Source organism: Musa acuminata, unplaced genomic scaffold (genome assembly GCF_036884655.1).
Source record: "Musa acuminata AAA Group cultivar baxijiao unplaced genomic scaffold, Cavendish_Baxijiao_AAA HiC_scaffold_1104, whole genome shotgun sequence".
Lineage (NCBI taxonomy): Eukaryota > Viridiplantae > Streptophyta > Magnoliopsida > Zingiberales > Musaceae > Musa > Musa acuminata.
Genome location: NW_027021317.1, coordinates 741,594 through 768,751, shown reverse-complemented (window position 1 = coordinate 768,751; position 27,158 = coordinate 741,594). Strand labels below are relative to the sequence as shown.

Below are 27,158 nucleotides of genomic sequence, written 5' to 3'. Positions count from 1 at the left end.
CTATTAGACTCAAAAGTTTTGACAAGTAGTATATTGTGAATAAGAAAAATAATGAAGGATAGATAGTATTTCTCTCTACTTCAAATTTTTACTATCCATTTAATTTCTACCATCTCCAAACCTTCTCATAAAACACCATCATAGAGTTCTACAAGAGATGAGTTTAAACATAGGATTGTGATCCGTAAAAGAAAATACTTGCAAGTTTTGCACTCGAGGAATGGATCCGATGTCCCATACTTTGGTCTTAGGAAAAGATAACATGTGTTGTTTTGCCCATTAAAGAGCTGTGGGAAATGGAGTCCACAGCAATTTGGCGTGTAGTCACCCACTTACTTACTTGCAAGGCTGGGAAGAGAGAACGCCAAATAGCTCGAATCCATAAATAGATTAGACTGAGGAATGCCACATTGTCGTGGTTGGATAGATGCCAAATCCCACTCCTTGTTTTACTTGCCGGTAAATAGATTGCACTTTGGGACGTCGCATTACTGTTGTTGGTCGCATTGTTCCTTTCATGTACTCTTTCCTTTCATCACCAAAGAGATCATGTAGCATTTGCCATCTTGCTTGCTTGGTTTTAGTGAATGAAGCTTCCACCGATAATAATAATAAATTTGATATTATTTACAAGTATTTTTATTTTAACCCCTATGCTCTATATTAAATTTAATTTTATGACGTTTTGGTCGGATCGACGTGAATCGAGCAATATATCGATATGATCAACTAGGAGGAGATTGGTATAAGAGGTAGGTTTATTTACAAGTATTATTATCGTTCACTTCTTTTTTTCTATTGTCTCTTTTTATTCTTCTTTCTTTCTATTCAGATACACATCGATATATATCGTGTGTCGATATATCGACATTGGCAAATCGATCCTAATTATAGCGAAACTCTTTGCTTCACTCGTATGTTGAGTATTCAATAGAGATAGGAAGAGAAGTGAGAGATTTTAAGTGGTTGATCAGAGTATTAGATTCCTCAAATTTTCAACAAAATTATGCTTAAAATTCCTCAAATTTTATTATGTACAATCATTCTAATCAGAGAATTGGAATACTATTATTATGTCAAAGAAGGAAGCAATTTGGAGCAGACCAAGCAAAGCGGAAGATGATGACCGGATACAAGAATTGGACCCAATGGCAGATTAATAGCAGCTGCCGGATGAGGAATGGCAGGCCTGAAACAGGTAGCTCCTCTCGACAGACTCAACTACGTGGCAGCCTTCTCTTCCTGCAAGCCTTCCCAATCTGCTCTGCTGATGACCCCTCGCAGTTACCCTACTCCATGGATAAATGTGGAAGCCACCCCTCCGCCTTGACCTGGAAAGAGAGCACAGAGGACAGTGGTGGTGGTGGTAGAGGAGGAGGAGGAGGAGATTAATGTGGCTGTAACCACCACTGGGTTATTTAGGTCATGGCACACATGCAAACCTTATTTATATCTGTGCTATTTATGTGTGCTGACCCTCCTTTGATGCCCATCTCTCTCTCTCTCTTCTCTCTCTCATTCCAGTGCAACCATAAAGGCTCCACCACATCTTGGCTTTGCTGTGACATCCTGCACCTTCTGCATGTCAATTACTATGGGGATGGAGACTTTGAAGGCCCTGAGAGCTTAAGCATCTTGTCTTCTGCAGGTCGAGATCCCACCGAGATGGGTCGATCACCTTGCTGCGAGAAGGTGGGCTTGAAGAAGGGGCCCTGGACGCCGGAGGAAGACCAAAAGCTGCTCGCCTACATCGAGAAGCACGGCCACGGGAGCTGGAGAGCGTTGCCTGCCAAAGCCGGTGAGCCGCCTAAGCCGTCGTCGTGACATGGTAGGAGAGAATTGTGATCTCTGCCATTCTGTGCAGGGTTGCAGAGGTGCGGGAAGAGTTGCAGGTTGAGGTGGACCAACTACCTGAGACCAGACATCAAGAGGGGCGAGTTCAGCTTGCAGGAGGAACAGACCATCATCCAACTCCATGCTCTCCTTGGGAACAGGTGAGTCCCCCTGCTTACTCCTCCTGTCCTCCACATATCACAAATCCTTCAGTGATTCTCGAGTTCAGCCATTACTATCTCATTGTGGATCGATGGTGGTGGATGGATTACAAGAAGAACCCTGGCTTTCTTCACTGCTTGTGATTGATCGATGGTTGATGAGAATCCCAGTTGCTGTGTTTCAGATGGTCTGCAATTGCCACCCATCTGCCCAAGAGAACGGACAACGAGATCAAGAACTACTGGAACACCCACCTGAAGAAGCGGTTGGCCAAGATGGGCATCGATCCCTGCACCCACAAGGCCAAGAGCGACGCCCTCGTCTCCGCCGACGGCCACTCCAAGAGCGCCGCCAACCTCAGCCACATGGCGCAATGGGAGAGCGCACGCCTCGAAGCCGAGGCGCGCCTCGTGAGGGAGTCGAAGCTTCGTACAGCATCCAACTCCACGATCCTGCAGCAGCAGCAGGAGCAGCCGCAGCATCAGATGGGGTCGTCCTCGTCGTCGTCCTCCACCACCGCACTGCCTCCTGCTCTGCTGGCCAGCAAGCCGGGCGCGCCCCCCGGACCGCCTCCCTGCCTCGACGTGCTCAGGGCGTGGCACGGAGTCTGGCCGGCGAAGCCGGCCATCGAACGGGTCGACCTGGAGTCGCCCACTTCCACCTTGAGCTTCGCGGCCGCCGGCGTGGGGCTCGTGGACGGCAATGCGGCGGCGGTCAGGCATCAAGGAGGCGAGAATTTGGAGCCGGAGAGCGCGGACTGGAAGTGCTTGGCGAAGGACCGAATGGACAGCTTCGCAGGGTTCTCCGTAGATGCCTTCGGCGGGGAGGCGCCATGGCTGCCGGAGCCATACACCTCCCAAGAAGGGTGCGCATGGGGACAGTTCGGAGCAGGACTCACCGGACTGCTGCTGGGTGACTCCGGCGCCCAGAAGCCTCTTGGCTACTGCGGCGATTCCTACGCAACCCGACGTGAGACCTGCGAGGAAGACGAGGAGGAGGAGGAGGAGGAGGAGGAAGAGGAGGAGAAGGAAGGAGAGGCGAAGAAAAGCTACTGGAACAGCATTCTCAACTCGGTCAACTCCTCGTCCTCTTCCAACTCTGCGCCGGCGCCGGCGTTCTACAACAACTCAGCTCGCGTAGATTTCCTGCGTAGATCTCCTGTGCCATGAAGTAGCCGTTGGATTCAAATCCACTACGTATAGTCTAAGATTGTGGTGGGAACCAAAAAAATAAGAGGAATAAAAAGGGGATGATGTGCTCGTCTTGTCCTTTTCTTGGATTCTCCTTGGAATTGTAATGTTTGAAGTATATATATATATATATATATATATATATATATATATATATATATATATATATATATATATATATATATATATATATATATATATATATATATATATATATATATATATATATATATATATATATATATATATATATATATATATATATATATATATATTGTACTGCTCCATTCCGTAATTGCTATCAAGAAACGAGTCAAGCATTTGGAGGCCTTTGCTGCAGTTGATCACGAGATCATCACCATGGCGACTGTGTTTCTGATTTGATCGACTCCTCTTTTCTTTTCTTCTTCTTGGGGATTTTGAGTATCATAAATTTCATTTGTTTGTACCTTTGGATATGAGACTAAATCTAAGTATATACATCAAAAATCTAACAGTTAAAGGGAAATATAACTCTGGGAGGCACCATTCTGAGGCTTAAATCCTCCTCCGAACGCAGAGAAAGGTGTTGCAGTGTGGCGATGGCATGAACAGACACAACCCACATGCTCATAACTCCCGCTTTACCACGAAGAGAGCCGAGAGAGAGAGAGAGCACGCACGGAGTTTGGTGCAGGAAAGGGAAGTATCTAAGGTTGCATCATCCAATGAGCTTGCGTGGCTCAAAAGGCATGTTTCATGCAGAGGACAAACTATTACTTGCTGCAGTGGATCAACCTCTTCTTCCTTCCCCTTTCCTTACTCCACCTGTTATGACACTCATGTGGTTCCATCAATCTATCCAAGTAAGATTTCTTGTATCTAGTAAAACAACAAGAAAGGGACATTCATGGCATGCATCAGACATCTACGTACCTCAGTGCAAGGCGGATTCTCCACGGTGGTGTGCATCATCGATACTTCTCATGGAAAAGGTAAATGGATGTTACCACAATGCTGTGTCATGAGCACATCAATGACAGTTCTCATGCCATAAATCATGTACAACATGATCGTATAGGTGTGGTCCAGAACAAGTAGTCGGTAATATTTTCTTCTCTGTCTTCTTCTTCTTCTTCTACCTCTGCTGCTGCTTGTGCTTTGATGAGCACAAGTTTTTGACTGTCGAACCAAACCAACCGACCAAGCAAGCTAAGATATGAAGGCACTCGAGGAGTACTGCCATGTGGTCAGCTCCACAGGGATTGTTGTGCATCGCCATCGCCGCCATAAAGGCTCTGCTGCTGCTGTTACTTGCCCCTCTTCTCATGACTTCTTGCAACAAGAAGCTGGAAAGATGGTCGAAGCTGGGCTTGCTTTTGTACAATAACCATCACAAGTGGCTTCAGCACCACCACAGAGTTGCTGAATTGTGCGTCTCACGCTCCCAAAACAGGTCAGCAGTGAGTAAATGACAGTAAAATGGGCAAAGATTGACCCAAAGTGGAAGATGAAGGTTAATGAAGGGGAAGAAGTTACCTTTTCTCCAAAGCAGTCAAAGCAGCTCGAAAGCAATCGGCAGGAGGGTCATACTGGATCTTCTTTCTGGCATACTCAAAATTTATCGGAGAACTTGCTAATCAATTTCTAATGTGTCATCAACACATATAAGGGGAAAAAAAAATTCTAATAATGGAATGGAACATCAAATTTATCTAACAGTACAGATATATGTTGGGAGACAGTTTCAGCAGAAAGGAGGAAAGAAAAATGAGTTAAAGAAGATCTTGGAAATGTTCACCAACTATGTTAACATACAAGTGAAAGAACAGTGGAACACTGCAAATTTCCCTTCCCCAACAACTCAACTTTCTCCTAAATGATAATATAGAGCTTTGACCTAAACAAAGTTCACAAGAATAAAGCTGATGTATGGCTTATGTCAATAGAAAAATAATTTAACATGATCGACAACTTATATTTGCATCTGGAACAATGTGGATATAAGCACATGCCCTTCCAATCATTCATATTCTAAACAAGTGATATGTTGATAACTTCAAATTCATATTAGGAGGACCCTGGTGCTATTCAGATTTATTTATGCTATCGTGCTGTGTATATGTTGGACACCTGAGGCTTCAAGATAAGTTGAACATTGGCAGTGCACAAACAATTTCCTTTGCCTTATCCCTTAATGTCTTATACAGGAGCAGAAGTACATAGACATCATGTTCTCTAATTTTCTGAATGACTGCTGTGTTTCTCACAATTGCATATTGATGAACATAAATAATGTACATTGCATTAAGTGTAAAATTATAATACTATTTGAAATATACATGAAATAATTGTCATGTTGTGTCGTACTTCTAAAATACTTATCATGTCAGCTTGTCCATACCTTGTTATGTCTGAATCTTGTGACCATGTCCATGCCTCATATTCCAAGAAACTCTATATATTTACTGCAGTTAAAAAGCATAGCACATCAAAATTTCTGACTCAAGAATGCTGGGACCTTTTTATAATATATATACATGTACATATATGTTATAATGGGAACTCCAAAGTCATCATGAAATATGATGAGATAAAAAGAGCTACTACATTAGGAGAAAGGGTTAGTATGGCCAAATTGCAAACATATGTTCACCTTCATAGCATGAATGGAAATATAATCACAATTCAACAATCCATTAGCATGTTGTGAAATTTATCATCTACAACTGGTTAGTTAACTCAATTCGATGGTCACTCAATTGGCTAGTGAAAAAAGTCAGCACAAGGCTTGACGAATTTTCACAGCAAGAAGAAGAATATATCCATTTGCATATTGTGAAAATTATCATCTGCAACCGGTTAATTAATTGCACATTCAACTCAATTCTTGAAGAGTAACTCAAATCGTCGCTCAATTGGCTAGTGAAAATAGTCAGCACGAAGCTTGATGACTACAGCTCTGCCGCTCTACCTGCCAATTCCAAGAACATCCAAATTAAATAACATAATTTTAATGGTTTCAGACAAGCATAAATCCGACTGTATCTGATATATAAAGTAACAGCCAAGATGAAAGTCTAATTCCAATAATCTAATTCAATGGTATACGAAAATTTACTGCATGAAAATTTCAATAGTATCCAAAAACCAATCTAATTCTAGTGGTTTCATGTAAGTCTAATTCCAACTGCACTGTTTTTTTTTTCTAAAGGCATTTGTGATGATTCAAGCTTTAACCAGCAAGGAGAAGAATTCAAACATCAAATCCATGCAAACTGCTGTAAGAAGCAACTACCTTATGCAGCCATATTCCATAATGAACACCAATTATAACCCAAGAAGTTTCTTCCCAGTATGCTGGCACTATTAAATATGCAACTGACATTACTTACCATTCTGGCACTCCTATTGGAATAGAGCTTAATTTTTTTCAACTCATCTACCAAGGTCTGAAGCAAGCTTTTCATCTGGTTAAAAAACCTAACGAAGAGCCCTACCAGGGATTGATGAACACATTGAGTAAATGGTATTAATGCAGATCAATTATGCTCTAATGAACATAAAAATCATGTTCAGTCTAATCCAGAAGATTAGTACAGTTCACAGATGGAGAAATATCTCTTTCCCAAGATGACATTAGAATAATTACAGGGTCAAATGTTTTTTGGACAGAAAACATACAGTATTCTGGCCAAAAACAAGTAAGCTTAAGCAGTTGAATCAACGGTTCAATTTTTTTGACCAAATTCATTTAAAAGTCAGTGCACTGATAGATCCTCCCTCATAACCCTATAACCAAATCTGATTCTAACATGTTTCTAGGTATGGGTCCCTCGAATACCATTCATTAAAGTAAACTATTGGGTCAAATATGAAGCCTCAACTAGTATAAAGTAGCCTAGTACATTTGGTTTAAATGCAGTTGGATCATTTATAACAAAGATGGTCATTGGATCAGGCAAAATAAACTGGCAATATACATATATTACTTAGAAACAAAAAAAAACATTGATATTTAGCTGCTAGTAATTGGAATATTGCACAAGCTAAAGATAAGCCTCACTGTTACAAAACATTGTTGTTGCCCTGAGGCAGAGATGAGATGGCTTGGCGAGGTGGCAGCCGCTTGGTAATTCTTCCACTCGGTAAGGAGCTGGCTGAGACACAAAAAGGAAGACAAGAAAGCTCAAGCAGTTATTCTGCAGGAGAAAAAAAACCTAAGGATTCACCAGGAAGAAAGAAAGACTAACCCTTCATAAACATTCAACTTCAGTAATATTTCAAATCCTTAATGGCTGGCACTTCAGAAAAGAACTTACAAACAAAGATTCATGAAAACACATTCTCTAAAAGGGTTAATCATTCACAATGTCATGGTCAATGTGTACATTCTACTCTGGTTAAGCATACTGTGCACCAAGGAGCTAATAAGAGAAATTACTGAAAAGCAAAGATCTAAGCAACAACCTATACCTTTCAGGCACCCATCATGATTATGTTTCAGTGGCAATAGACATCTCTGGAAATATAACAAGAAACCATTTAACTGAAAACTATAGTCAAAGGATGAACCAGAACAGATTTCTAAAAGTCCTACAATAAAGGCAGGGAAAATGTCATTGGATTGTAGTTCGTTCTTGCTACCAAATATCAGCAAAAAATTTCTATGAGAACACACAAAACAAGCAGAAGTGACTCCTAAAATGATATATAGCATTGCATCGGGACTCAATGTTGAAGGGCCAGGAGCGGTTCACCAAGATTCTTCATATAAGACTGGACAAGATCTGAACCTTCTCCATTCCATAACTTTTCTACATACACCTTATTGAATCTCTGTTGACTAATGGCAAATGCCTTTAATAAGTCAAAATTTTGGGGCATCAACGCTCTTGATTGCAGGCTCTGCAGCAGCTGATACCTTGGCACCAGCCTTGAGTCCAGGCTGAAAAGCAGCAGCGAAGTGTTTGAGAGCAGGGCCTTGGTTAAGCCCACAGTTCCAACGAGGAAATCCAGCTTCTTCCGCATGTGCTCATCGGTGAGTCGCAGGAAGAGAGGAGACCTCCGGAGCATGGTGAACAGCTCTTCGTTGTTGAAGCCGTAGCTCCTGATGATTCACAGCCTTCTCACGAGGCTCTCTTTGGGCAATGAGGCGCACAGGTGGAGTGCATCGACATATTCTTTCGAGGAAGGGTCAATGCCCAGTTCCTTCTCGGCGACGAGGAAGACGGACTCTAGTCAGTCGGGCTTGAGGAAGAGGAAGGGGGCCTTGTAAACAATGGTGGGCACGTCGACATCAGGGTGCCCACGGAGGATGTCCAGGTTGCGGCGGAGCACCTGGTCAGCGTCGGTGGCGAGGAGGCGGGGGCAGCGACGGAAAAAGGAGACGACCATGCTGTTCTTGTGCCTGAAGAGGGAGCGGAAAAAGTCGATGGTGAGAGAAAGGCGGTTCGTGCTGTATCCGAAACAAGGGGCGCAGGCCGTGACGAGTCTAGCGAGCGCCTTGCTGAGGCCGTCGTACGGTCGGAGGAGGCTGGAGCGGTCGTCGGCGAGAAGGTAGCAAGGGCGGCATCGGACGAAACGCCGGATTTGAATGGGGGGAGGCCGGCGGTAGAGCGGAGGAAGCGGAGAACAGCGTCGGGTCTCTCGGGGGAGGTGACTCCAGCGAGCCGGTTGGCGATGGCGGTAGCCTTCTCCTCGATGTAACCGACGCGATCCATCAGATACGCCAACATGAAAGGCGAAGGCGAAGGCGAAGGCGAAGGCGAAGGCGGGCGACGAGGAGAGGAAGAAGAGGCGGGTGAGGAGGAGTAGAGACAAGGAGGCGAAGCTACAAAGACAGGACACCTGGAATGAGTAACGACGCACGGGAAAAGACGAAAAGCCTTCACGTCGATCGCCGTCGCCATTACAAGCGCAGGCGGCGGACGGGTGAGAGTTTTAGGGTTTTAAGCGGCATCCTGTACGCGACATGCGAGAGAGAGAGAGAGAGAGTGAGAGAGGATATCTCTGCTTTTAGATTCGCGTCGTCTTGACGGAGTCGGCAACACATCACACAAATAAATAAATAAATAATATTATAAAAAAAAGGGTGAGGATTTTATGGGGAATTTGTTGATTGCAAACCAAATTGATGCATAAGAATTTTTATTTTTATAACCATACTTGAAGTAGAGATTAATGTGCTAATGAAAATAAAAAATATTAGACTTGAGATCAATATTAATCCATAAATGAAGGAAAAAAATATTATATACTATTAAATAAAATATAAAGTAAACCTTAAATGAGTGAATATTAATGATATAAGGAAATGGTAGTATATATACATCTTCAAAATATTTTACTAAAATTTTATAAATAAAAATTTAAATTTTTTTATTATTGAATGGGAGTAATAAATTTCTTTGTTAGAGAAAGAAAAGGAAGAAGAAAGAGAAACTTGGCACCATATTAACCTTGATTTTTTTGTCTCAATATAACACTTTTGATGATGATGATGATAAGCACATACAAAATATTATTTAGGACATGTAACATTATTGTTTGTACTTAAATCATTGAAAATAATAAGGCATAGTGTTGGTTGGGCACTTAGAGCTTGTTAGTCTTAGCCAGGAGGATGACAGTGCCCGAAGTGACAGCAGGGATGAGTATGTCATCAGACACTCTTGCACCTCCAGGGATGAACCTCTTGAGGAAGAAGGTACATATGGGAACCCCAAATATGAAGAAGATGGTCTCAAGTGCTCCTTTCCCCATGGAGAAGCTCTCAAATGTAATCACATCCTTGATGATGTTTTTGAACTCCTCCTTCAACAAGGCTTTGTTCTCTCTGGGGTGGTGCTTCTGCAAGGAAGTCAAAACATGCCAAGTTGGTAGGTGAATATAATCCAATCTTAGTGTGCATCATTCCCTATTATGTTTGTCAATAATAATTATGCATGGAAAAATTGTAACTAATCTTAGTTAGTCAATAATAATTATGCATAAGAAGATAAACATCATCAATTTTTTTCTTACCTCGAAAGCAGACTTTAAAGCATCACTTGATGGCAATTTGAGTTGAATTGCCCCTTTGCTCTCACTAAGCTTTCTGTCAACAATTGAAAGAATAATTAGTGACTTCATTCGGGTAAGTTTCCAAATAATAATGAGGTGTGCAATTCAAATAATATAGTGGAAATCAATGAGTATGTAAAAAAAAAAAAAAAAAAGAACAATACATATGTTTCTAATTTTGTTTGCAAAAATCAAACACATAGTAGTGTATATTCAGCATCTCCAAAGGAAGGTTTGGCTCCCAGCTTTTATGACCATGTGTGTTGTGAGGCTGATGTTATCTCCACACTATATTAGGATCAATTCATCTTTAAGCAGAACATATCTTTCCTATGACTGATTTCACAAGCAATATAATCAATTTCTAATGTAGGAATAATGATGAGGTTTTCTTGGATAAAATAATCCTTTTCAAAAGGCTCCTCTGATCTTAAATCTTTTATAGCATGGTTTAATTTCACTGTCTTTTCCAATTATATTGACTGATGAGTCTTTGGGCATGGGATAAGCATTGCTTCTTAAGCTTACAAGTCATGTTGACTATGATGGACTACATATATCATAATTTGACTTGTGGCATCAAAAGAGAATTGAAAACTCAAATTCAAATGTCAAATTCAAATACCTTTTGCAGCTACAAGCTATAAAGTCTTTAAGTCCAACATTCTTTTCCTCACATTATTTCATAAGAGCCATGTATATTTTTTGCCATATTTCATAAGATATATTTCCTACAAAGATATGTTTTAGTTCAAAGATAACTTGATGTAAACAACACGCTTACACAAGAAAGAGAATAAAAAAGAGAAAAAAAAGGAGAGACTAAATATTGGAAAACTTACTCCATAATCTCATGAAGTGCTCGGTAGAAGTCATCAAATCCTGTCACATTCTTGAAACATGAATCATAATGTTGATTTATTAATTCCACAAGATCACTTTGGAGCGCTGCCGAAGCCTTGGTCTTATTTGCTGCATAAAATTTCGCAAAAAATGATTACGATATTCATGTACACTTATTTTGCAAAATCCATTCGCCCTTACTTGATTTAGGACATAACAATATATGGGTAGGAAGAACTAATGTGAGATCAAACAAGTTACCTGTGGATTCCTTGTTGCTTGGGGTTGATGTGCTCATGTTGTCTGTGTGTTGTATGCTTTGGTGATGGGAGTTTGATATGCTCAAGGCTGGCTCTGTTGTATGCTTTGACGGTAGGAGTTTGATATGCTCAAGGTTGGCCTTGCACACCAATATATACAGGAGAAGGCAAAGTTCTTTGGGTGCAGCAGTGACCATGGTATTACCCTTGGAGGAAGAAAGGTTGTGAGCAATTAGTAGTAATAGGCAAGCAAAGCTATCATGTAGTTGAAGCAAACACAGATTCTGAAGGAAATTTGTAAGAGAAACTAGCATAATCCATCACAATAAGCTACCCAAATCCTTTTGATTTACTTTATTTCTTAACAACACTATATTTTATATATATATATATATATATATATATATATATATATATATACCTTCAAAGATACGATATTATAATTAATTTCTGTTAGTTAATCGCGAATACAATGAGTAAAAACTCAATTTTTAACATTAGTACTCCCTTAAAAAAAGACTGGAAAACACAAAGGATCAAATAGTTGATAAAAATAATAAAGAATATTTAAGGATTTAATTTGATTATATTTTTTAATTCAGTGATAATCTATCAAGAATAATTAGAATGAGTTTATTGGACACATATCAATAGGAGTGACATATAGGAAGGATTTAGATATGTAAAATCTAAAATTTTGGAGATACATATCTAATATATAAAATTAGAGGGGCAAATATGTTATTTCATACAAGGGCTCCTAATTCTTCTTTGACCGACGGATTGGGATCAGACGGCAAGGAGGGAGGGAGATGGAGGTGCAGAGCAGGTTGGTGATGCAACACTCAACACCTATAAATGTTCATCTGGAGGGATTTTCTTGGTTCATCAGTGCTTCCAAATAGCTGAAAAGATGCCCTAAATCAGAGGATTGATTCATGTAGCAAATGTGTTTGTGATGTATTTATTATATATGTTTTTATCCACAATCTACCAAAAAATACTGTAAGAAGAGGGGATCACTGCAAGCATCATTTATCAACACACATACAATTGATCTGTAAAAAAGCAAGGAAGTTCAATTCAACTCATTGAAGCTAGGTAAATCATTGGACTCAAAAGAATGATTCAGCATATGCAATCTTAGTACTGTTTTCTAGTTAACTCAGTGTGAGTTGGGTGGAGCTACTAGTATCCACTAAGGTTAGTGAAACATGTTTGGTCACTCAAGGTTATATCAGTAGAACTCAAAACTTCTGGTCCACTATATGATATGATGAGATCTAAAGAATGGTGAGACAAATAAAAAAAATGAAGAGCCAAATCAGCTCCTTGTCCATTTAAATAGTAGAAATTTTGTTGTGCACATATAGAATAGCATAGAATAGACTGACACATGACTGCAATCACATGACTCAGAAAGGCAGATTTGGAGAACTTGGATTTTGGCTGGGGTTGGAAGTGCCATTCAGATGTCAGCTGATGATACCTTAGCTAGAATTATTGGCATACTCATCAGCTGGGCATGCTTTGGCTACTAATTTAAACTATGAATGACCACTAGGAAACAAACAAATGGGAGTTCATTGTTCTGAAAGCTGTCTCTCTCTTAAATAAAAAATATAAAAAAACTTCTCACAAAGAACTTCCACATCCATGCAAGAGGACTCACTATAACTAGCAAGATTCCTATTGATGTCAATTAATTACTTGCTGAACAGGAAACACTGCTACCAAATTACGATCCGATAGATAAATTTTACCAAATATTTACACTGGCCGAGTATGGGCAGAAAGAAGTAAGATTACATGGAAAAGAAAAGTGCAAATGCACTGAAGTAACTGTCTTTGCTTCATAAAGAGTATTTTCTTCTTTTTGTGTTCAAACAACATACACATAGCAGAATGTTTCCATAACAAAGAACTTATGTGACTGTGCTTCCAGAACTACACGAAATCCAACCAAAAGCTCCTTAACTTGTGATACTTACTGCAAAGCTATACTAAGATGACAACAATAGCACATGATTTTAAAGAAAAAGGATAACCAAAGTGTGAGCTTCCTAGAAGCAAGTCAGGGTGCTAATAGAATGAGAAAATAGATGCACCGGAATCTAATTCTAGGATTCATCGTAGGCCTGTAACTGATTCAATCAAAGGATATCTACAGAATAGTTGATGTTACATCAGAATGAAGACCAAACATTTGAGTTTTTAAAGCTTAACCGAGGAATTAAATTTGCAGAGAATGGCTCAAATCAACAGCATAAAGTTCTCGGTGGCTTACATAACAATAAATACAAATTAGAGCTAATGTGCTTAGCCATATATAGCCTGGGACCACTGTTTTGTGGTTTAAACAACATTAAGCATAGACAAAATGTTAGGATAGTAATTCACAATAGAAGCAAGTCTAGATAAATACAATCATATTAGATTTGTAGAGATCCAAGTGCCAGCATGTGGTTTCTAGAACATAAACAAGACTAGGAAAGACTTTTATGGAAAAGGGAAAATGAGAACAAACCATCATCAACCACAGAAACCAATATTTTACTTATTGTTGTAATCAATAAAAAAAGCAAATTTACATCAACACATAAAAAGAAAAATTATGCTCATGATATGGTTAAAAGAAAATTCGATTATTGTTGTGTTTTGCAACGCATCATGCTTAGGAAAATATGCTCACTCTTCTTTTTTCCAGTCATACATACTAACATTCAGTTGTATCTCCTTCAATCTTGTATGGCTCTTTGTTTCTTTTTTTTTTTTTACCTTTGCTTTCATCTTCTTGTTGTACATAAGACCCTCTCAAAGGCAAAAGTCTCAGCAAATTGGAAAAATGACTTGGTTGAAGCTCATCTTGGAACCCAAGCCTCCATCTCAAGATCAAATGCCCAGATGAACAAGTACTTTGTTTTCTTTTTTTCTTTCCGAAAACGCTTTAGCTCATGTTATAACACCTCCACTGCAAATCTATAGTTAGAGAACAAACATACTCTCCTTTAAGAAACAGATCAAAACAATTGCTGCAGCATCAAATAAGACATAGGGAATAGAAACATAGTAAAAGGATGATCAACAATAAACAAGATCAGAGACAAAGTACATTCTTCTCTCTAATCATTAAGGATTTGACATTATAATCGTGATGAGGTAACGACAATCGTATATATCAAACATTGCAAGATTACAGGAGAAGATACAAGTAGAGATCAAATTTACCCCAACCAACAGAGCTGGTCATGGAGCACTCGATCCCCAACCGAGAGACCACAAGTCAGGATAGCCCGCATTGTGACTGGAATCCACCAAATCATCCGATTTACCCAATTCTGCGGTGGCGGACTCCAAAAAGAAACAATCTTTCCGTCCATTGAACAACAAGACTCATGGAGAATGGGCAAGGGAGGGCACCGACAACCGCCGATCGCCTCGCACCGTCCGACTCAGCTGCGATCTCTTGAAGACGAGGAACCCCCCGAACGCCACCTGCAGCACCACGGCCACGACAAGAAACGCGAGCCCGACCTTCTCCCCGAGATTGAGCTGCTTGGGGTTCCCGGGCGGCGCGGCGCCCGCGTCCGCGCCGGCCTGATGCTCCAGGCGGCCACGGGGAACCCGGGGATGCGGCGGAGGGGGCGGTGGCGGGGGTGGCGGAGGCGGCAGCTGGAGGCTAGTCGAGGCCACCTGCTTCGGCGGCGTGCGGCGAGGGGACGGCGACCGGGAGGGGGAGGGTGAGGGAGAGGGAGAGGGGGCGAGAGCGTCGCCGGCGGAGAGGAGGAAGGGGAGGAGCAGGGCGAGAGCTAACGATCGCGTCTCCATGGAAGGAGGGAGGACGGATCAAGCAAGGGTTCCGGCCGTTAGTGGGCGACTCCGACTCCTTCCGGCGGGCGCGGGACCCACATAAAGCGGAGGAGAGAGATGGCCCAATGTTCCACCACCCCCTCGGCTCTCCCTCTCTCTCTCTCTCTCTCTCTTTTGTGTCCGGAAACAATAAGAGAGATCGGGAGAGGCATCTTTTTAGTACCGCATAATATTTTTATGCGGCCCGAAAGACGTCTACGCTCACATTATGCGGTCTCTTACTACGCGACAAAAGTTTCGTACGAAACGCCCCCTTCTGTGAGCAAGTCGCGCCCATAGTCGGCCCCCACGAAGTCAATAACACTTTTCTTCTTCCACCAAAACATAAAATATATATATATATTAATTTTCCTACACTTCATAAGAACAATAATAAAAGAATATAATCTACTCACTATGAAGAGTAGATTAATTGTTCATTTTGTTCAGTCATGGCTTCTTACAAGAACACTAAAATAATCTACTCACTATGAAGAGTAAACATGGATATTTCATATAATAATGTAAGCATAGTATGGAATGCAAGGCCAGAAAATAGGGAGGAATATAATCTAGTTTGGCAGAAGTCCACTTCAACCTACTGTTAACAACAGCTTCCATAGGCAGTGCAAGCCATCAAGTTATAGTAGCAGAAAACAACAAAGGAGTAACAGGATCCAATCAAAAGGCAGGCATGTTTGAAGTAGCAAGAGAGACAGTCACATACAATTTACCATGTTGTGTTTATACAGTCTACGAAATGGTGAATCAAAATTCACATGATTTTGGTTACTGCTGGGAAGCATACATAAAACATCAGAAACATTGAAACTTCAAGGAATACAAGTTAATGCTACTTGAGTAGCAATCATGAAAATTCTACCTGTTGTATTCCAAAAGGTTGCCTGTTGTCATCATGAGTCCTATTATTATCAGAAGTGGATGGCACAAACAGGAGAAGCACATCTCATCCTCCTCGTCATGGGTACATCAGAATCTTGCTGGCTTCATAATTTAACAGCATCATTTTGCTCTTACCTATTTTAGCAACAAACTGATGTCTTTGATTATAAATCTCTTCGATAAGCTATCCCCATAGCCACACAAGTAATGGCTATAATCTCAGCATTCTTTCAGCTGCAAAACGTGAAAAGAAAGAACCCCATGCTCGTATTTTGGTCAGTTGATGATCGGTACAAGTGTGGGGCTCGAGTGTTTCACAACATGCGACTTCCACATCACATTGGATGTGTCTGACTTGAATTGCCAATGAGCCAGCAGCTGTGTACTTAATAAGAGGCAGAACAGATTTGGCTAATCAAAACTCTGAAAGCTTCCATAGCAGCAGTACTATGTAACTCCACTTCAGATTTGCGTGCTTGTCTGAATGCACGGTGAGTGGAAGTCAGCCACCACTTACAGAGGCGACGATGGCACGGTGAGATAAGCTTTGAAGGGCCAGTGAGAATGGCAGGTGCAGCAAGTCTAGGCACATGGGGACCGTGATCATGCCATCATATGGTGCATAATGGTGACCTTACACTCATTGCAACCAGCCTTTTTCCTGATGCTGATGAAGTTGATGATTATTCTATTGAACCCATGCAACAAGCCTCCAATGGTGCTCTTGTTCTGGTGCAGCCGCCAGATCCACATCATGCAAATGGCCACGGGGCTCCTATCGCCACCAAACCACCACCAAAGTCCCTCTCAACTCTTCAGTGACCTGTACTTGCATTCTGTCATATAAGAGAGACTGTCCACTTGAGACTGCAACCACAGGCAGAAGCATTCAGCTCACACAATTCCTCTTCAAACATGCGTGGAAACCCAAGCTGCTGTAAGAAGAGCTTTAATAAGGGGTCTTGGAGTGCTACTGAAGACAAGATCCTCACAGACTACGTCAAAGCTCATGGAGAAGGGAGGTGGGGAAAGCTTCCCAAAAGTGCAGGTTCGAGCAAGTTCTTGACTAGCATTGGTGGTTCTTAATGCTTTCCATCTGCAGCATGTAGTTAATTAGAGGACTTTCTCTTCTCTCCTCTTCCTGAAAAAAGAAACAAGATAAAAAGTAGTATCTTATTCTCTTCTTTTGTTTCTGGAGTCACAAAGGCTTATATCTACTTCTCTCTTCTTTAGACAAACTATATGTTGACATTTTTCTTTTCAAGTACGAAAATTAAACACAAAGTATTCGGGCAAAAATGTATTTACCAATTGCATAGAATGTAGCTTGTCATCCTGGATTTCTTCTCATACTCTATGAATCGCATTCACTTCATGATCCAAATTTGGTGTTGTTCTAGGCCTGAATCGATGCCCGAGGAGCTGCAGGCTCCGTTGGCTGAATTATCTGCGCCCAGATATCAAGAGGGGAAACATATCTCATGAAGAAGAAGACCTCATCATCAGGCTTCATAATCTCCTGGGGAATAGGTCAGCTAATCTCCTTGCAGACAATTACGGAAATGATTCCTTGCTAATATTTCCTCATGTACAACTTGAAGGTGGTCTCTCATAGCTGGAAGACTACCCGGTCGAACAGACAATGAAATCAAGAATTACTGGAACACAGTCCTAAGGAAGAAGGTAAAAGCTTGCCCAGTTGGATCGAAGAAGATCATGCATTCAGACAAAGATGAAGATGGGAGCAGTAAGAGCCAAGAAAAGGTTATATGTCCAGAATTTGAGAATTCAACCAGCTGCAATGACGCTTCTGTGAGCAGTCAGCATGATGATAAAAATATTTGTAAAAAGGAGTCCAAAAAATCAGTGGTAAGTGGAGAAATTCATTTGGATACCTATTTCTTAGGACCTGAAGATTGTGACCCAGTGATGGCTTCAGTGATTGAGGAGTCCTGCACAAAACACCCTCTAGACATAGACTTCTCCGAGATCTTTGGGGACAATCTCCAAAAAGACATGAGAATTTGGGGTATTGTTGATGCTCCTGAGCCCCCTGATGATATTATGTTATTTAGCAATGGAATATCTGACAGCTGGTTTAATGGGGATGACATACAACTATATGGTGGTATCAATCTCGAATCATTCACTACACTATTCCCGTCTGAATCAGAATTTCTGGGCCTGTGAAGTGACATGGTTCAGAAGTGATAGCTCCTTCCCAAAAAAGTAATGCCCCAAGGATGTTGGTATCATATGATAGTATATATTTTGTCTCTTTTGTTGCAAAAAAATTACTGTTTGAAATAAATCTATTGCACTTTGTTCTCACCTTTGTTAACTTCAAATTGCCATTTGGCTGCTCAAACTGGTAATGAAAGCAAAGATGCAAGACATACCTGAAAGATATGTTGATTGAATGAATACCAAGTCCTCTTTGCAAACACCAGGATGCCAAAGTGGGCATTGTTTTCAGGATATGCTTCTTCCTAACATCATAGGGAGACAAATTTTGGAACTTCAACTTTATGCTAATGCTTCTGAGTCCATATATTTGAAGACGCCATGCGATAGTGCATTTAATAATTTATACATCCCTTCACACAGATCATGTCCTTATAATTCCAGCCGACTCAAACATAGACAGAGTGTTTTGAATCTGTCGGTTCCATGCATGTGCAAGACATACCAGAAGGTCTTGGAGGCCCTAAGAAAAATCCAAGGTTCATCGGTAGGGCGGATAGGCGGCAGCTGGAATCTGGTTGTCAAGCAACTCCATCGTCTTGAGCAAATGAGAGTTTGTCTCTTGAGAAGTACCTTCAAAGTTGCCTGGAAGACAATATTTCAGATCTTGGCATAAGCATGTGGAGAAAATTTGTGTTTTGATTTGTAGTAATGTTAATGTCTTTTTATATGATAAAATCTTTTTGTTGAACTGAACTTTGCAATATGATAACTTTAGATCCACAGGAAGTTATCTTGTTGACTAGAAGGTAGTGCCATTTTGAATGTTAAGTTCCACTGAATTAATTTCTTTTGCTTTGATAACATGGACAATAATACAGACTGTACAACCAACTATAAGATTCAATCTTTAAGTTCTATTTTAGAAGTACAGCTTTCATTTGTCTAAGTTGATTAAGATGTCAAGACATGATGTTTACATGCTGTTAAAACCTAATGGTTCCTTGGGCATTTTATGCACATTGGTAAGAAGTTCCCAATATTAAAGAATGACCTCCAAAGAATCAAATCCAGACCCTACGAATGAGATATCTCATAAGCATGCTGTGGCTGACCTATCAGGAAATACCATCTGCAAATAAAAAATTGCTCAAATAGAAAACAATAAAAAGATTCCATTCTGAAAGGGACCATATATTTTCACATGCTAACTCTATACAGCTAAGGAATGATGATGATGTCTTCAAGTACTCAATTGCTCGAATAGAAAACAAAATCAGTACATAATTTAAATCTCAAAGTGATGCTTAAAGAGAAAAATCTCAAACATGGGATCCTGTTGTACGTAAGTGTGACCTTCTGTGAAGATTCGTAATAAAGCTCCTTGATGAAGCTTGAGATTTAGCTGCATCCTCAAAAGAAGCAGCAGAAAAAAAGAATTGAAGGTCTAAAAAGTCAGTGGAATAACTGCAAACAAGTGATGCAGAAAAAAAGTATGCAAGTACTAAAAAAAGAAATAAGTAAATAACTGCTATGACAAAGACTAACAAAGATATACCATTCAATGGCCAGAAGAGATATTCCACTATAAATATCAAAGTAGAAGCTAAGATAAATCTCCTTAATGCCATCTACTAACCTAAACCTACCAGAATTTTAAGACCTATATCAATTCAAACTTCTCAGAAATTTAAAAAACTCATCGCTTGGTCAGCATCATCTAGGTATTAACTACATATCCAAATTAAAGTTCATGAGATCTGCATAATTGATCAGCGTAAGTTAGCAAATTGAACCTCAACCTAGGCATCGGTCACAAATGATCATATTGTCTTTACCTGAACATAATGTTCTTTCGTGTATAGGAAAGTGCACAATATATATTGAAAAGGAATGCATATCATGAGCCAAACGCACGAACATATAAGATATTGTTGCAATGTTCTTATCAGATTCAAACTAGAACATTTCTCCAATGATAGTGATGTCGTGGGTCCTTTTCTTTCTTTTGCCCTGTTCACAAAAATGTTGTTCATGACCCACAGAAGGCTTCCAACTTTGCTATCATATTAATTGTTTGACTCTGATGTTCAGTAGCCTGATCTGGCATTTTTTCTCCTCCATGAGGTTCACTAACTGGCACCACACATTTCTCTGATTCGGCACCATATACGCATTCATCGCCAATTACATCCTTTCTCCTGGCACAAATAGCTCCCTGCCTTTCTTCGACTCAGACTTGGGCATTGGCAAAAACCATCAGGCCTATTCCTAGTGTCCCTTTCTTATCTGATACTCAAGACTTTGGGAGTGCCTTCAACATATCCCTTGTTCCAACAGGGAGGTTATCTGGCTTAAAGGCAAAACTCAAAAGGACCACGTCAGATCAAGCACCCCATGCCAATTGGACAGCCAAAACTCCCTTGATTATAAAGGAACTTCCATGACAATCCAAAAGCCCCAGAGACAACCCCATCAAGGAAGCAAGCCAAAGCATGCAAATGCTCGAATTCCCTTCACCACTCAAAAATATAACTAGGTGGCATCCCAAAGACATCTTGAAAATTAAGAACTGAAATTGCATATCTACACAAAATTCCTCAGCATTGAAAAGTGCAACAAACGCATTGCACCTCCAATTCATTGTGATTTATATTTACTTCATAGAACATTCACTCAGTTGTTTTATGATCCTTCACTCATGCTTTCTTTTTTGCTTTGAAAGTAGACATTTGATCATAGATTATAACTAGTGAAGAGATGCAGTATGTTAAAGCTTCCATATAAGCTTGAGTTTTTTTGAAAATGTCAATTACGTAGAATTTGCATAATGCTTCTTCACATGAATTTGTAATGTTAAATGAGGGCTCTTATACAGAAATTCAACATCTGACTCGACTTCCTCAAACAACAATTTAAACTATTCATTATCTTCAAGTCCATATTTCTCGACCATTTTTCTCCACTCTTTTTCAAATTCATCGACTCCGAGTTACATACCACTTTAAAGACATCTTGATATCTTTGAAGTCTGGAAGTCCTTGCAGATTTTCCAGAATTCTTTTCAAATATGCTAGAGTCATAGATGACAACGGACTTTTTGAAATGCTGTTGCAACTGCTTCTTGCATGGCATTTCATCTCTCAGTAATTACAGCACCCAGAGGATGACCAAACACACAAGACAGACAACCTCTATTTAGCCAAACATGTCTCACTAGATCAATCCAAAAGCAAACCACAACTGTGCAACACCTTCTGACCATGATGGTTTACCCCCAATGAAGTCAACAAAAAGAAAGCCATACCAACCAATCAAGTAAGTAGTATCTACTAGAACAACATCACCAAAATACTGATATTCAGTCCTTCACCTGTCATCAGCACAAAACACATTCATCAGCTGTCCTTGGTCCAGGTCCATGAAATGAAAAAAGGTAGGTGTTCTTGCTTTGAGTGCTATTGAATAGTTGCTGTATAATGTCATTATCTCCTTTTTTCAAGATACAAATCATATTTCCTCTGCCCAGTTCCACACTTGCATAACCTACCAAATCATCCTTCATGAAATTGACTCATCCATTAATATCCCTGCTAAACCAATATTCTCATGAAAATGCTTTCCTCTCTTGGAAGGATAGTTATGTCTATTCCTGGAGTAACCTCATGGTTGCGTTCAAGTATAAGTCACTTAATATGTAGAAATCTGTCGACACAGTATCTGAGTTGGATACCAGCGACGTAATTTGTCCTTGTGATTGGTTTCAGTGAATGAAATTCTGACATGCTTCACTTTGCTATCTTTGGTTATAATAGAACCGAAGGTACCTGCATCATACATCTATAGAGAATATTGGTTTCTTGAGTTTAGCATCTTTATTTGAAATCAGTGTGTCTAGCACATTCATCATAGTTACCTTAAGCTGCTTCAGAGGTTTGGAAGATCATCCCCATTCTAGTCTATATTAGCAGTAATTAGCTACCTTGTTGCATCAGTGGTCCCACCATTCTCTATAACAGGCTCCCGGCCATCTCCAGCATCGCCATGACTCATTCCTGGAAGCTATCTCCATGTCATTGTCTGAACGCCCATGCTAATCCATTGCATACCCAACCAAATAACAGTAAGCATCTCCTTGCAGGAGATATAAACCAGCAATTGATTCTGGACCAAAACTAGATTCCAAATCTAAAAAGAGTCAGTTCAGGAATTGTGAATATTACAGCATAAAGAAATGTCAATATTTATAGGATTAAAGAGCTTAAAAATCTTGTTTTCTCCGAGGGGGGAAAGAAAACCTCTTCTTTTTGAAAGTCGAAACAGAGAAGTTCTATAAATTCACTTGAAGATACCATTTACTCATTAAAACTACGACCATTTTATGACAAAAAAAATACGAATTCACAAACTAAACGTGAGAAAACATAAAAATTTGGTCAAATTGAAACAAGAATATAGAGGTAATTAACAAGAAGAAAAGGAAGCCGGTTTGGAGCTAATAGTTTCGCGTGGTATATCGTAAAACCCTAGAACACCGTAAATCTACAAGCACGAATCATCCGTTTTAGGAGAAAAAGAAATAAACTCACGAACTAAACGGGAGAGAACATCAAATTTGGTCACATTGAAACAAGATTTCCAAAAGAAACCGTAGAACACCCTAAATCGCAGAAACCCTAGAACACCCTAAATATCCAAGAATTTGGCCAAAAAAAAGCATGACCTTATAGCGGATCCAGAGAGCAGCTCTAATTGGCTTCATGATCCAGAGAGACCTTGGTCTGACCATTTTTTATGCCCAGATTATATATATATATATATATATATATATATAATCATCTTATTGTTATCAACAGACCCTTAGCACAATGTCACGACCTTAGCTGGAATTGCCCAAGGCGTGAGGCACCCTTGCGGCCAAAGACGCGAACGTAGTTTGCGTCGCCTAAGTCGCGGGTCACCCTTATGGCAAAAACGCGAACTTAGCTTGCGTTGCCTAAGTCGCGTTTCGCCCTTGCGATATTGCTCCGCAAGGATCAGCCCACTTTGTAACCTCTCGTAAGTCCCGAAGGACCTGTAAAAGAGAAAGAGAGTTAGTTTGAAAGAACGAGCAACAGACAAGTCCCGAAGTCTCGCGAAAAAAGAAACTTTACAAGCAATTCGACGAACACCTTGTGTGCACAAGAGAAAAGAGGGGAGGGAGAAAAACAAGGCTTTCAAGGATGAACGAACAGCTGCAAGCCCACAAACAGCTGCAAGCCCACAAACAGCCGCTCACCTGGTCCCGGGCGCGAATAACTTGACATGAGAAAATAAGAAAACCTTACCCAAACAATCAGACGGCCAAAGTATTCTCCAAGACTCCAATCATCCATCCAAACCGTCTATTTCAAAATCAACGTTTCCCAACCGTCCGATCATCTTAATTAAACTAAAACGTAAGAACGCCGGTACGCGTCGTCACTTCGTAGGGCTTCGAAGAAGGTTAACACCGCCAGCCCAAAAAGAGTGGCTCATCTCGAATCCCCTCCGCTGATGGCTTCCCAGATGAGCAAGAAGCGAAAAGTCGCGCCTCTCTTCTGATCCGAATCTTCGATTTCCCCCTAATTTTTCTTCTCTGTCGCCCTCACGTTTCGCTAAATTTGTTTTGATTTCCTCCGCCCATTTTGCGCAGTTCGTGGCGGATGGAGTGTTCTTCGCTGAGTTGAACGAGGTCCTGACGAGGGAGCTCGCGGAGGATGGCTATTCTGGTGTGGAGGTCAGGGTTACGCCCGTGCGGACCGAGATCATCATCCGAGCGACCCGCACCCAGAACGTCGTCGGTGATTTATTGCTTTCATTTCGGATTTTGATTCGGTTCACTGTGTTTGGGACAGGTGTTGTTTAGTGTTTGATTCCTTTTTGGGGTTGGTGTAGGTGAGAAGGGGAGGAGAATAAGGGAATTGACGTCTGTTGTGCAGAAAAGATTCAACTCCGGAGAACGGTGTCGAGCTCTATTCTGAGAAGGTCAGCAATAGGAGGCTTTGTGCCATTGCTCAAGCTGAATCACTCCGCTACAAACTTCTTGGCGGACTTGCTGTTCGGAGGTTGGAAACTCTTTCACCTTCTCTTTCAAATCTAAGTTTGCTCAAAGAAGCCTTATATTGTCGTTTGGATCCGGTAATTTCCTTACTCAGGCTTGAAGTTCTGATACCAAATTTTACAACCCGGCCGGTGGGCTAACTATCCTATCAATTTTGTTCGGCCCAAACCATTGATCAAAATATTTAATCTGAAGTTAATTAGAGTACACTCATCAGATTCTTATAAGTCAATTTTAATCTTATCTACTTCCGATGTGGACTAATCGTGGTGTTACAATTATTGTAACACCTCAATTAGTCTCTCATCAGGCCCCGATCATGACATTTGGTATCAAAATCGATCTAGTATTTTGGTATGTTGAGAGAGCTCGAGTAGGTTCTGTTGAGCCTTGATGAGGACATCAAGCCCCTAAGTAGGGGAAATTATAACACTCCAATTAGTCCATATCGGAAATGGACAAAATTAAGATTGACTTATAAGGGCTTGATTAATCTATTATTATCAATTTTAGCTTAAATATTTTGATCAATGTTTTAGGTCAAACGAAATTGATAAGCCAACCAGCTCATCAGGCCTGGTTGTGACAGTATGACCTTGTTAGAGATGGAGAATTTTACATATATGGGAGGAGTAATATTGCAAACATCCTTCAAGATTGGTTTTGTTGTGTTAAGATGAGCGTGTCACTTGTCCATCATGTTTCATAGTTGTTTAAACTACTCTTCTATGCTATTTTGTACATTATATTGCTCTACTGACAACCTTTTTGCGAAATCTTTCAGAGGCTAGTTAAATGGGTTTTTTAAATCATGGTTTCATTATTATTATAATACTTGTTAGTATTTCTAATGTCTGTCATCTATAAAGCAAATAGGTTACCAAGTACCAAATTTGTGTCGGAAGGTGACAATATCAAGATTGTCAAGGGAGCAATTAGGGTCATGTTATTTCTTGACCTTGTGTTCAGCTCTTTTGGCTATACGTTCAATTTCATTGCCAATCAACACCTATAATTGTCCTGTTTTAATAAAATTAACATTTTTGCAGTCTTTTCGTTACCTGTGTTTACTATCTGGTTGTCATCATGCAACTGGACACTATATGGTTTGATGGCTTGTTTCTTGATTCTCACATAATGAATTATGGAGTTAGTCAGGTTTCTTGTATTATGTGTGCTTGGAGTTCAGAATATGCTTTAATATTGTGGCTATTTGTGATCTTGGAACTGCTGATTGATGAAAAATTATTTGGACTGGTTTTAGTAGAGCATGTCTCCATCTGTTTTTGTTTAGTGGACAATGCTTCTTTTATTATTTCATCTATATGCTCTGGAGCTTTATTTTTTTAAAAAAATTAAGGTCTCTTATGCGACCTTAAACATAAGATAATGATCATTTATCCAAAGAAGAAACAGGATTTGATAGTATCTTGGTTGGTTAGCATCTCAAAGTTCTAAAAAAGACTGATTAACACAAGTTCTGGCATCATCAGAAGCAGTATGGCTTGTTGTACGTGATCCTATAACACTGTTGCTTCTCAATTATGCTGTAATTTCATGTTGCTCTTTGTTTACCTTAGTTCTATGATTAGTTAAATGACACCATTTTTGTTGTACCTTAATCCACACATAGATTGCAAGAGTTTTAATGTCCTCTCTGAGGAAATGTATTGTATCACTGTAGATTTCTTAGTTATGTTCTTTTCTCCTTAACATGTTCTTGGTCTGTGTTCTTGTACCTGATATTTGTCATTTGTAATGACTGTCCACCCCTACACAGTTACATTTGTGATTGTGAACTTTAGAGCTTATTTTATTTAGACAAGTAAGGTTGATGGATAAGTTTCTATGATCCAAAAGGTGTCTGATTGGCTTATGTTATGTTCCAGGGCCTGTTATGGTGTCTCGTGGTTTGTCATGGAGAGTGGTGCAAAGGGATGTGAGGTATATTTTGGTCCTAAAGATGCATTTTGTTTTTCTTTGAGAACTAGAGTTTTATTCCATTGTTTGTTTAGGTAATTGTAAGTGGAAAGCTTAGGGCTCAGCGTGCTAAATCCATGAGGTTCAAGGATGGCTACATGATATCCTCCGGTCAGCCAGTCAATGAATATATTGACTCAGCAGTGAGGCATGTTCTCTTAAGAAAGGTTAGCTTTTAATATATATGATCAAATTGCCCGTCTATCTCATACTCAATTCTTTCCTTCGCAAAAGAAACTACAGTGTATTGTCTTTGAGATAATTCAGTACATATTGTCTGTAATGTTGGATGCAATGTTTTGCTCTGCTATTAACGTTTTACTCCTCACATATTTGCAGTTTTCTCTCTCAAACATTTGATGTGAACCTATTCTGTTTCAGCTATTTTAACTTTGGATATAATTCTCTTTTTTCTGAATTGAATCGTGCACCTTGTTATTCATAGGGTGTTCTTTGAACCAAGGTCAAAATTATGTTGGATTGGGATCCAAAGGGAAAGCAAGGTCCTATAACCCCTCTTCCAGATCTCGTCACGATTCATCTGCCAAAGGATGAAGAAGAATACGTCGGGCCAACAGTAACTTTGACGCCAGAGATAGCAGCGGCATGATTTTTATTCTGGTTTCTTCGGTCTTAACTGTTTAGTTGGGTTACACAATGGTGATAAGAAGCTTTAACTTGTCATTCTTACAGCACTTTCTTTTTTCTTTTTCTGCTGGAAAGAATGATCAACTTATTCCAATTAGAACTGCTGTTTCTTAATGGTTATACAATTAGGATTTTGGATGCATGGCTTGCCATATGAACAAAGGTGCTGCACTCGCTCAG

The 27,158-nt window shown here is 40.1% G+C and overlaps 4 protein-coding genes, 2 long non-coding RNA genes and 1 pseudogene across 8 annotated transcripts; 3 read left to right on the top strand and 4 right to left on the bottom strand.

Annotated features, from left to right (window-relative positions):
* Positions 1-1,161: 1,161 nt before the first annotated feature.
* LOC135666462 (transcription factor MYB106-like) lies at positions 1,162-3,284 on the top strand. The gene is made up of 3 exons (XM_065178032.1): positions 1,162-1,798; positions 1,865-1,994; positions 2,180-3,284. Exons 1-3 carry the CDS (start codon positions 1,426-1,428, stop codon positions 3,162-3,164), a joined length of 1,488 nt encoding a protein of 495 aa, XP_065034104.1. The 5' UTR covers positions 1,162-1,425; the 3' UTR covers positions 3,165-3,284.
* A 359-nt stretch (positions 3,285-3,643) lies between these two features.
* On the bottom strand, positions 3,644-9,173 carry LOC135666463 (uncharacterized). Its single transcript, XR_010509797.1, has 3 exons — positions 7,231-9,173; positions 4,101-6,138; positions 3,644-3,992 (listed from the first exon to the last, which is right to left on the bottom strand). It is a non-coding gene; the product is annotated as an uncharacterized LOC135666463 (long non-coding RNA).
* A 441-nt stretch (positions 9,174-9,614) lies between these two features.
* LOC135666506 (uncharacterized) lies at positions 9,615-15,329 on the bottom strand. Of its 2 annotated transcripts, none has more exons than XM_065178083.1 (5): positions 14,111-15,329; positions 11,334-11,538; positions 11,072-11,201; positions 10,191-10,263; positions 9,615-10,016 (listed from the first exon to the last, which is right to left on the bottom strand). In XM_065178083.1, exons 1-5 carry the CDS (start codon positions 14,135-14,137, stop codon positions 9,762-9,764), a joined length of 690 nt encoding a protein of 229 aa, XP_065034155.1. In that variant the 5' UTR covers positions 14,138-15,329; the 3' UTR covers positions 9,615-9,761. The 2 variants fall into 2 exon arrangements, with proteins under 2 accessions (XP_065034155.1, XP_065034156.1); XM_065178084.1 differs by having other exon boundaries at positions 14,561-15,329.
* LOC135666504 (formin-like protein 14) lies at positions 14,726-15,160 on the bottom strand. Its single transcript, XM_065178076.1, has one exon. The coding sequence runs from the start codon at positions 15,158-15,160 to the stop codon at positions 14,726-14,728; it is 435 nt and encodes a 144-aa protein (XP_065034148.1).
* Positions 15,330-15,878: 549 nt separating the features above from the next.
* LOC103986783 (uncharacterized) lies at positions 15,879-23,056 on the bottom strand. Of its 2 annotated transcripts, XR_010509801.1 has the most exons (7): positions 22,992-23,047; positions 22,185-22,443; positions 20,107-22,108; positions 18,484-18,913; positions 17,980-18,137; positions 17,393-17,880; positions 15,879-17,225 (listed from the first exon to the last, which is right to left on the bottom strand). It is a non-coding gene; the product is annotated as an uncharacterized LOC103986783 (long non-coding RNA). The 2 variants fall into 2 exon arrangements; XR_010509800.1 differs by having other exon boundaries at positions 22,185-23,056.
* LOC135666508 (transcription repressor MYB6-like) lies at positions 16,999-18,501 on the top strand. The gene is made up of 3 exons (XM_065178088.1): positions 16,999-17,132; positions 17,485-17,614; positions 17,686-18,501. The coding sequence occupies exons 1-3, from the start codon at positions 17,000-17,002 to the stop codon at positions 18,272-18,274; spliced, it is 852 nt and encodes a 283-aa protein (XP_065034160.1). The 5' UTR covers position 16,999; the 3' UTR covers positions 18,275-18,501.
* Positions 23,057-23,705: 649 nt separating the features above from the next.
* On the top strand, positions 23,706-27,116 carry LOC103986781 (small ribosomal subunit protein uS3x-like; annotated as a pseudogene).
* Positions 27,117-27,158: the final 42 nt, after the last annotated feature.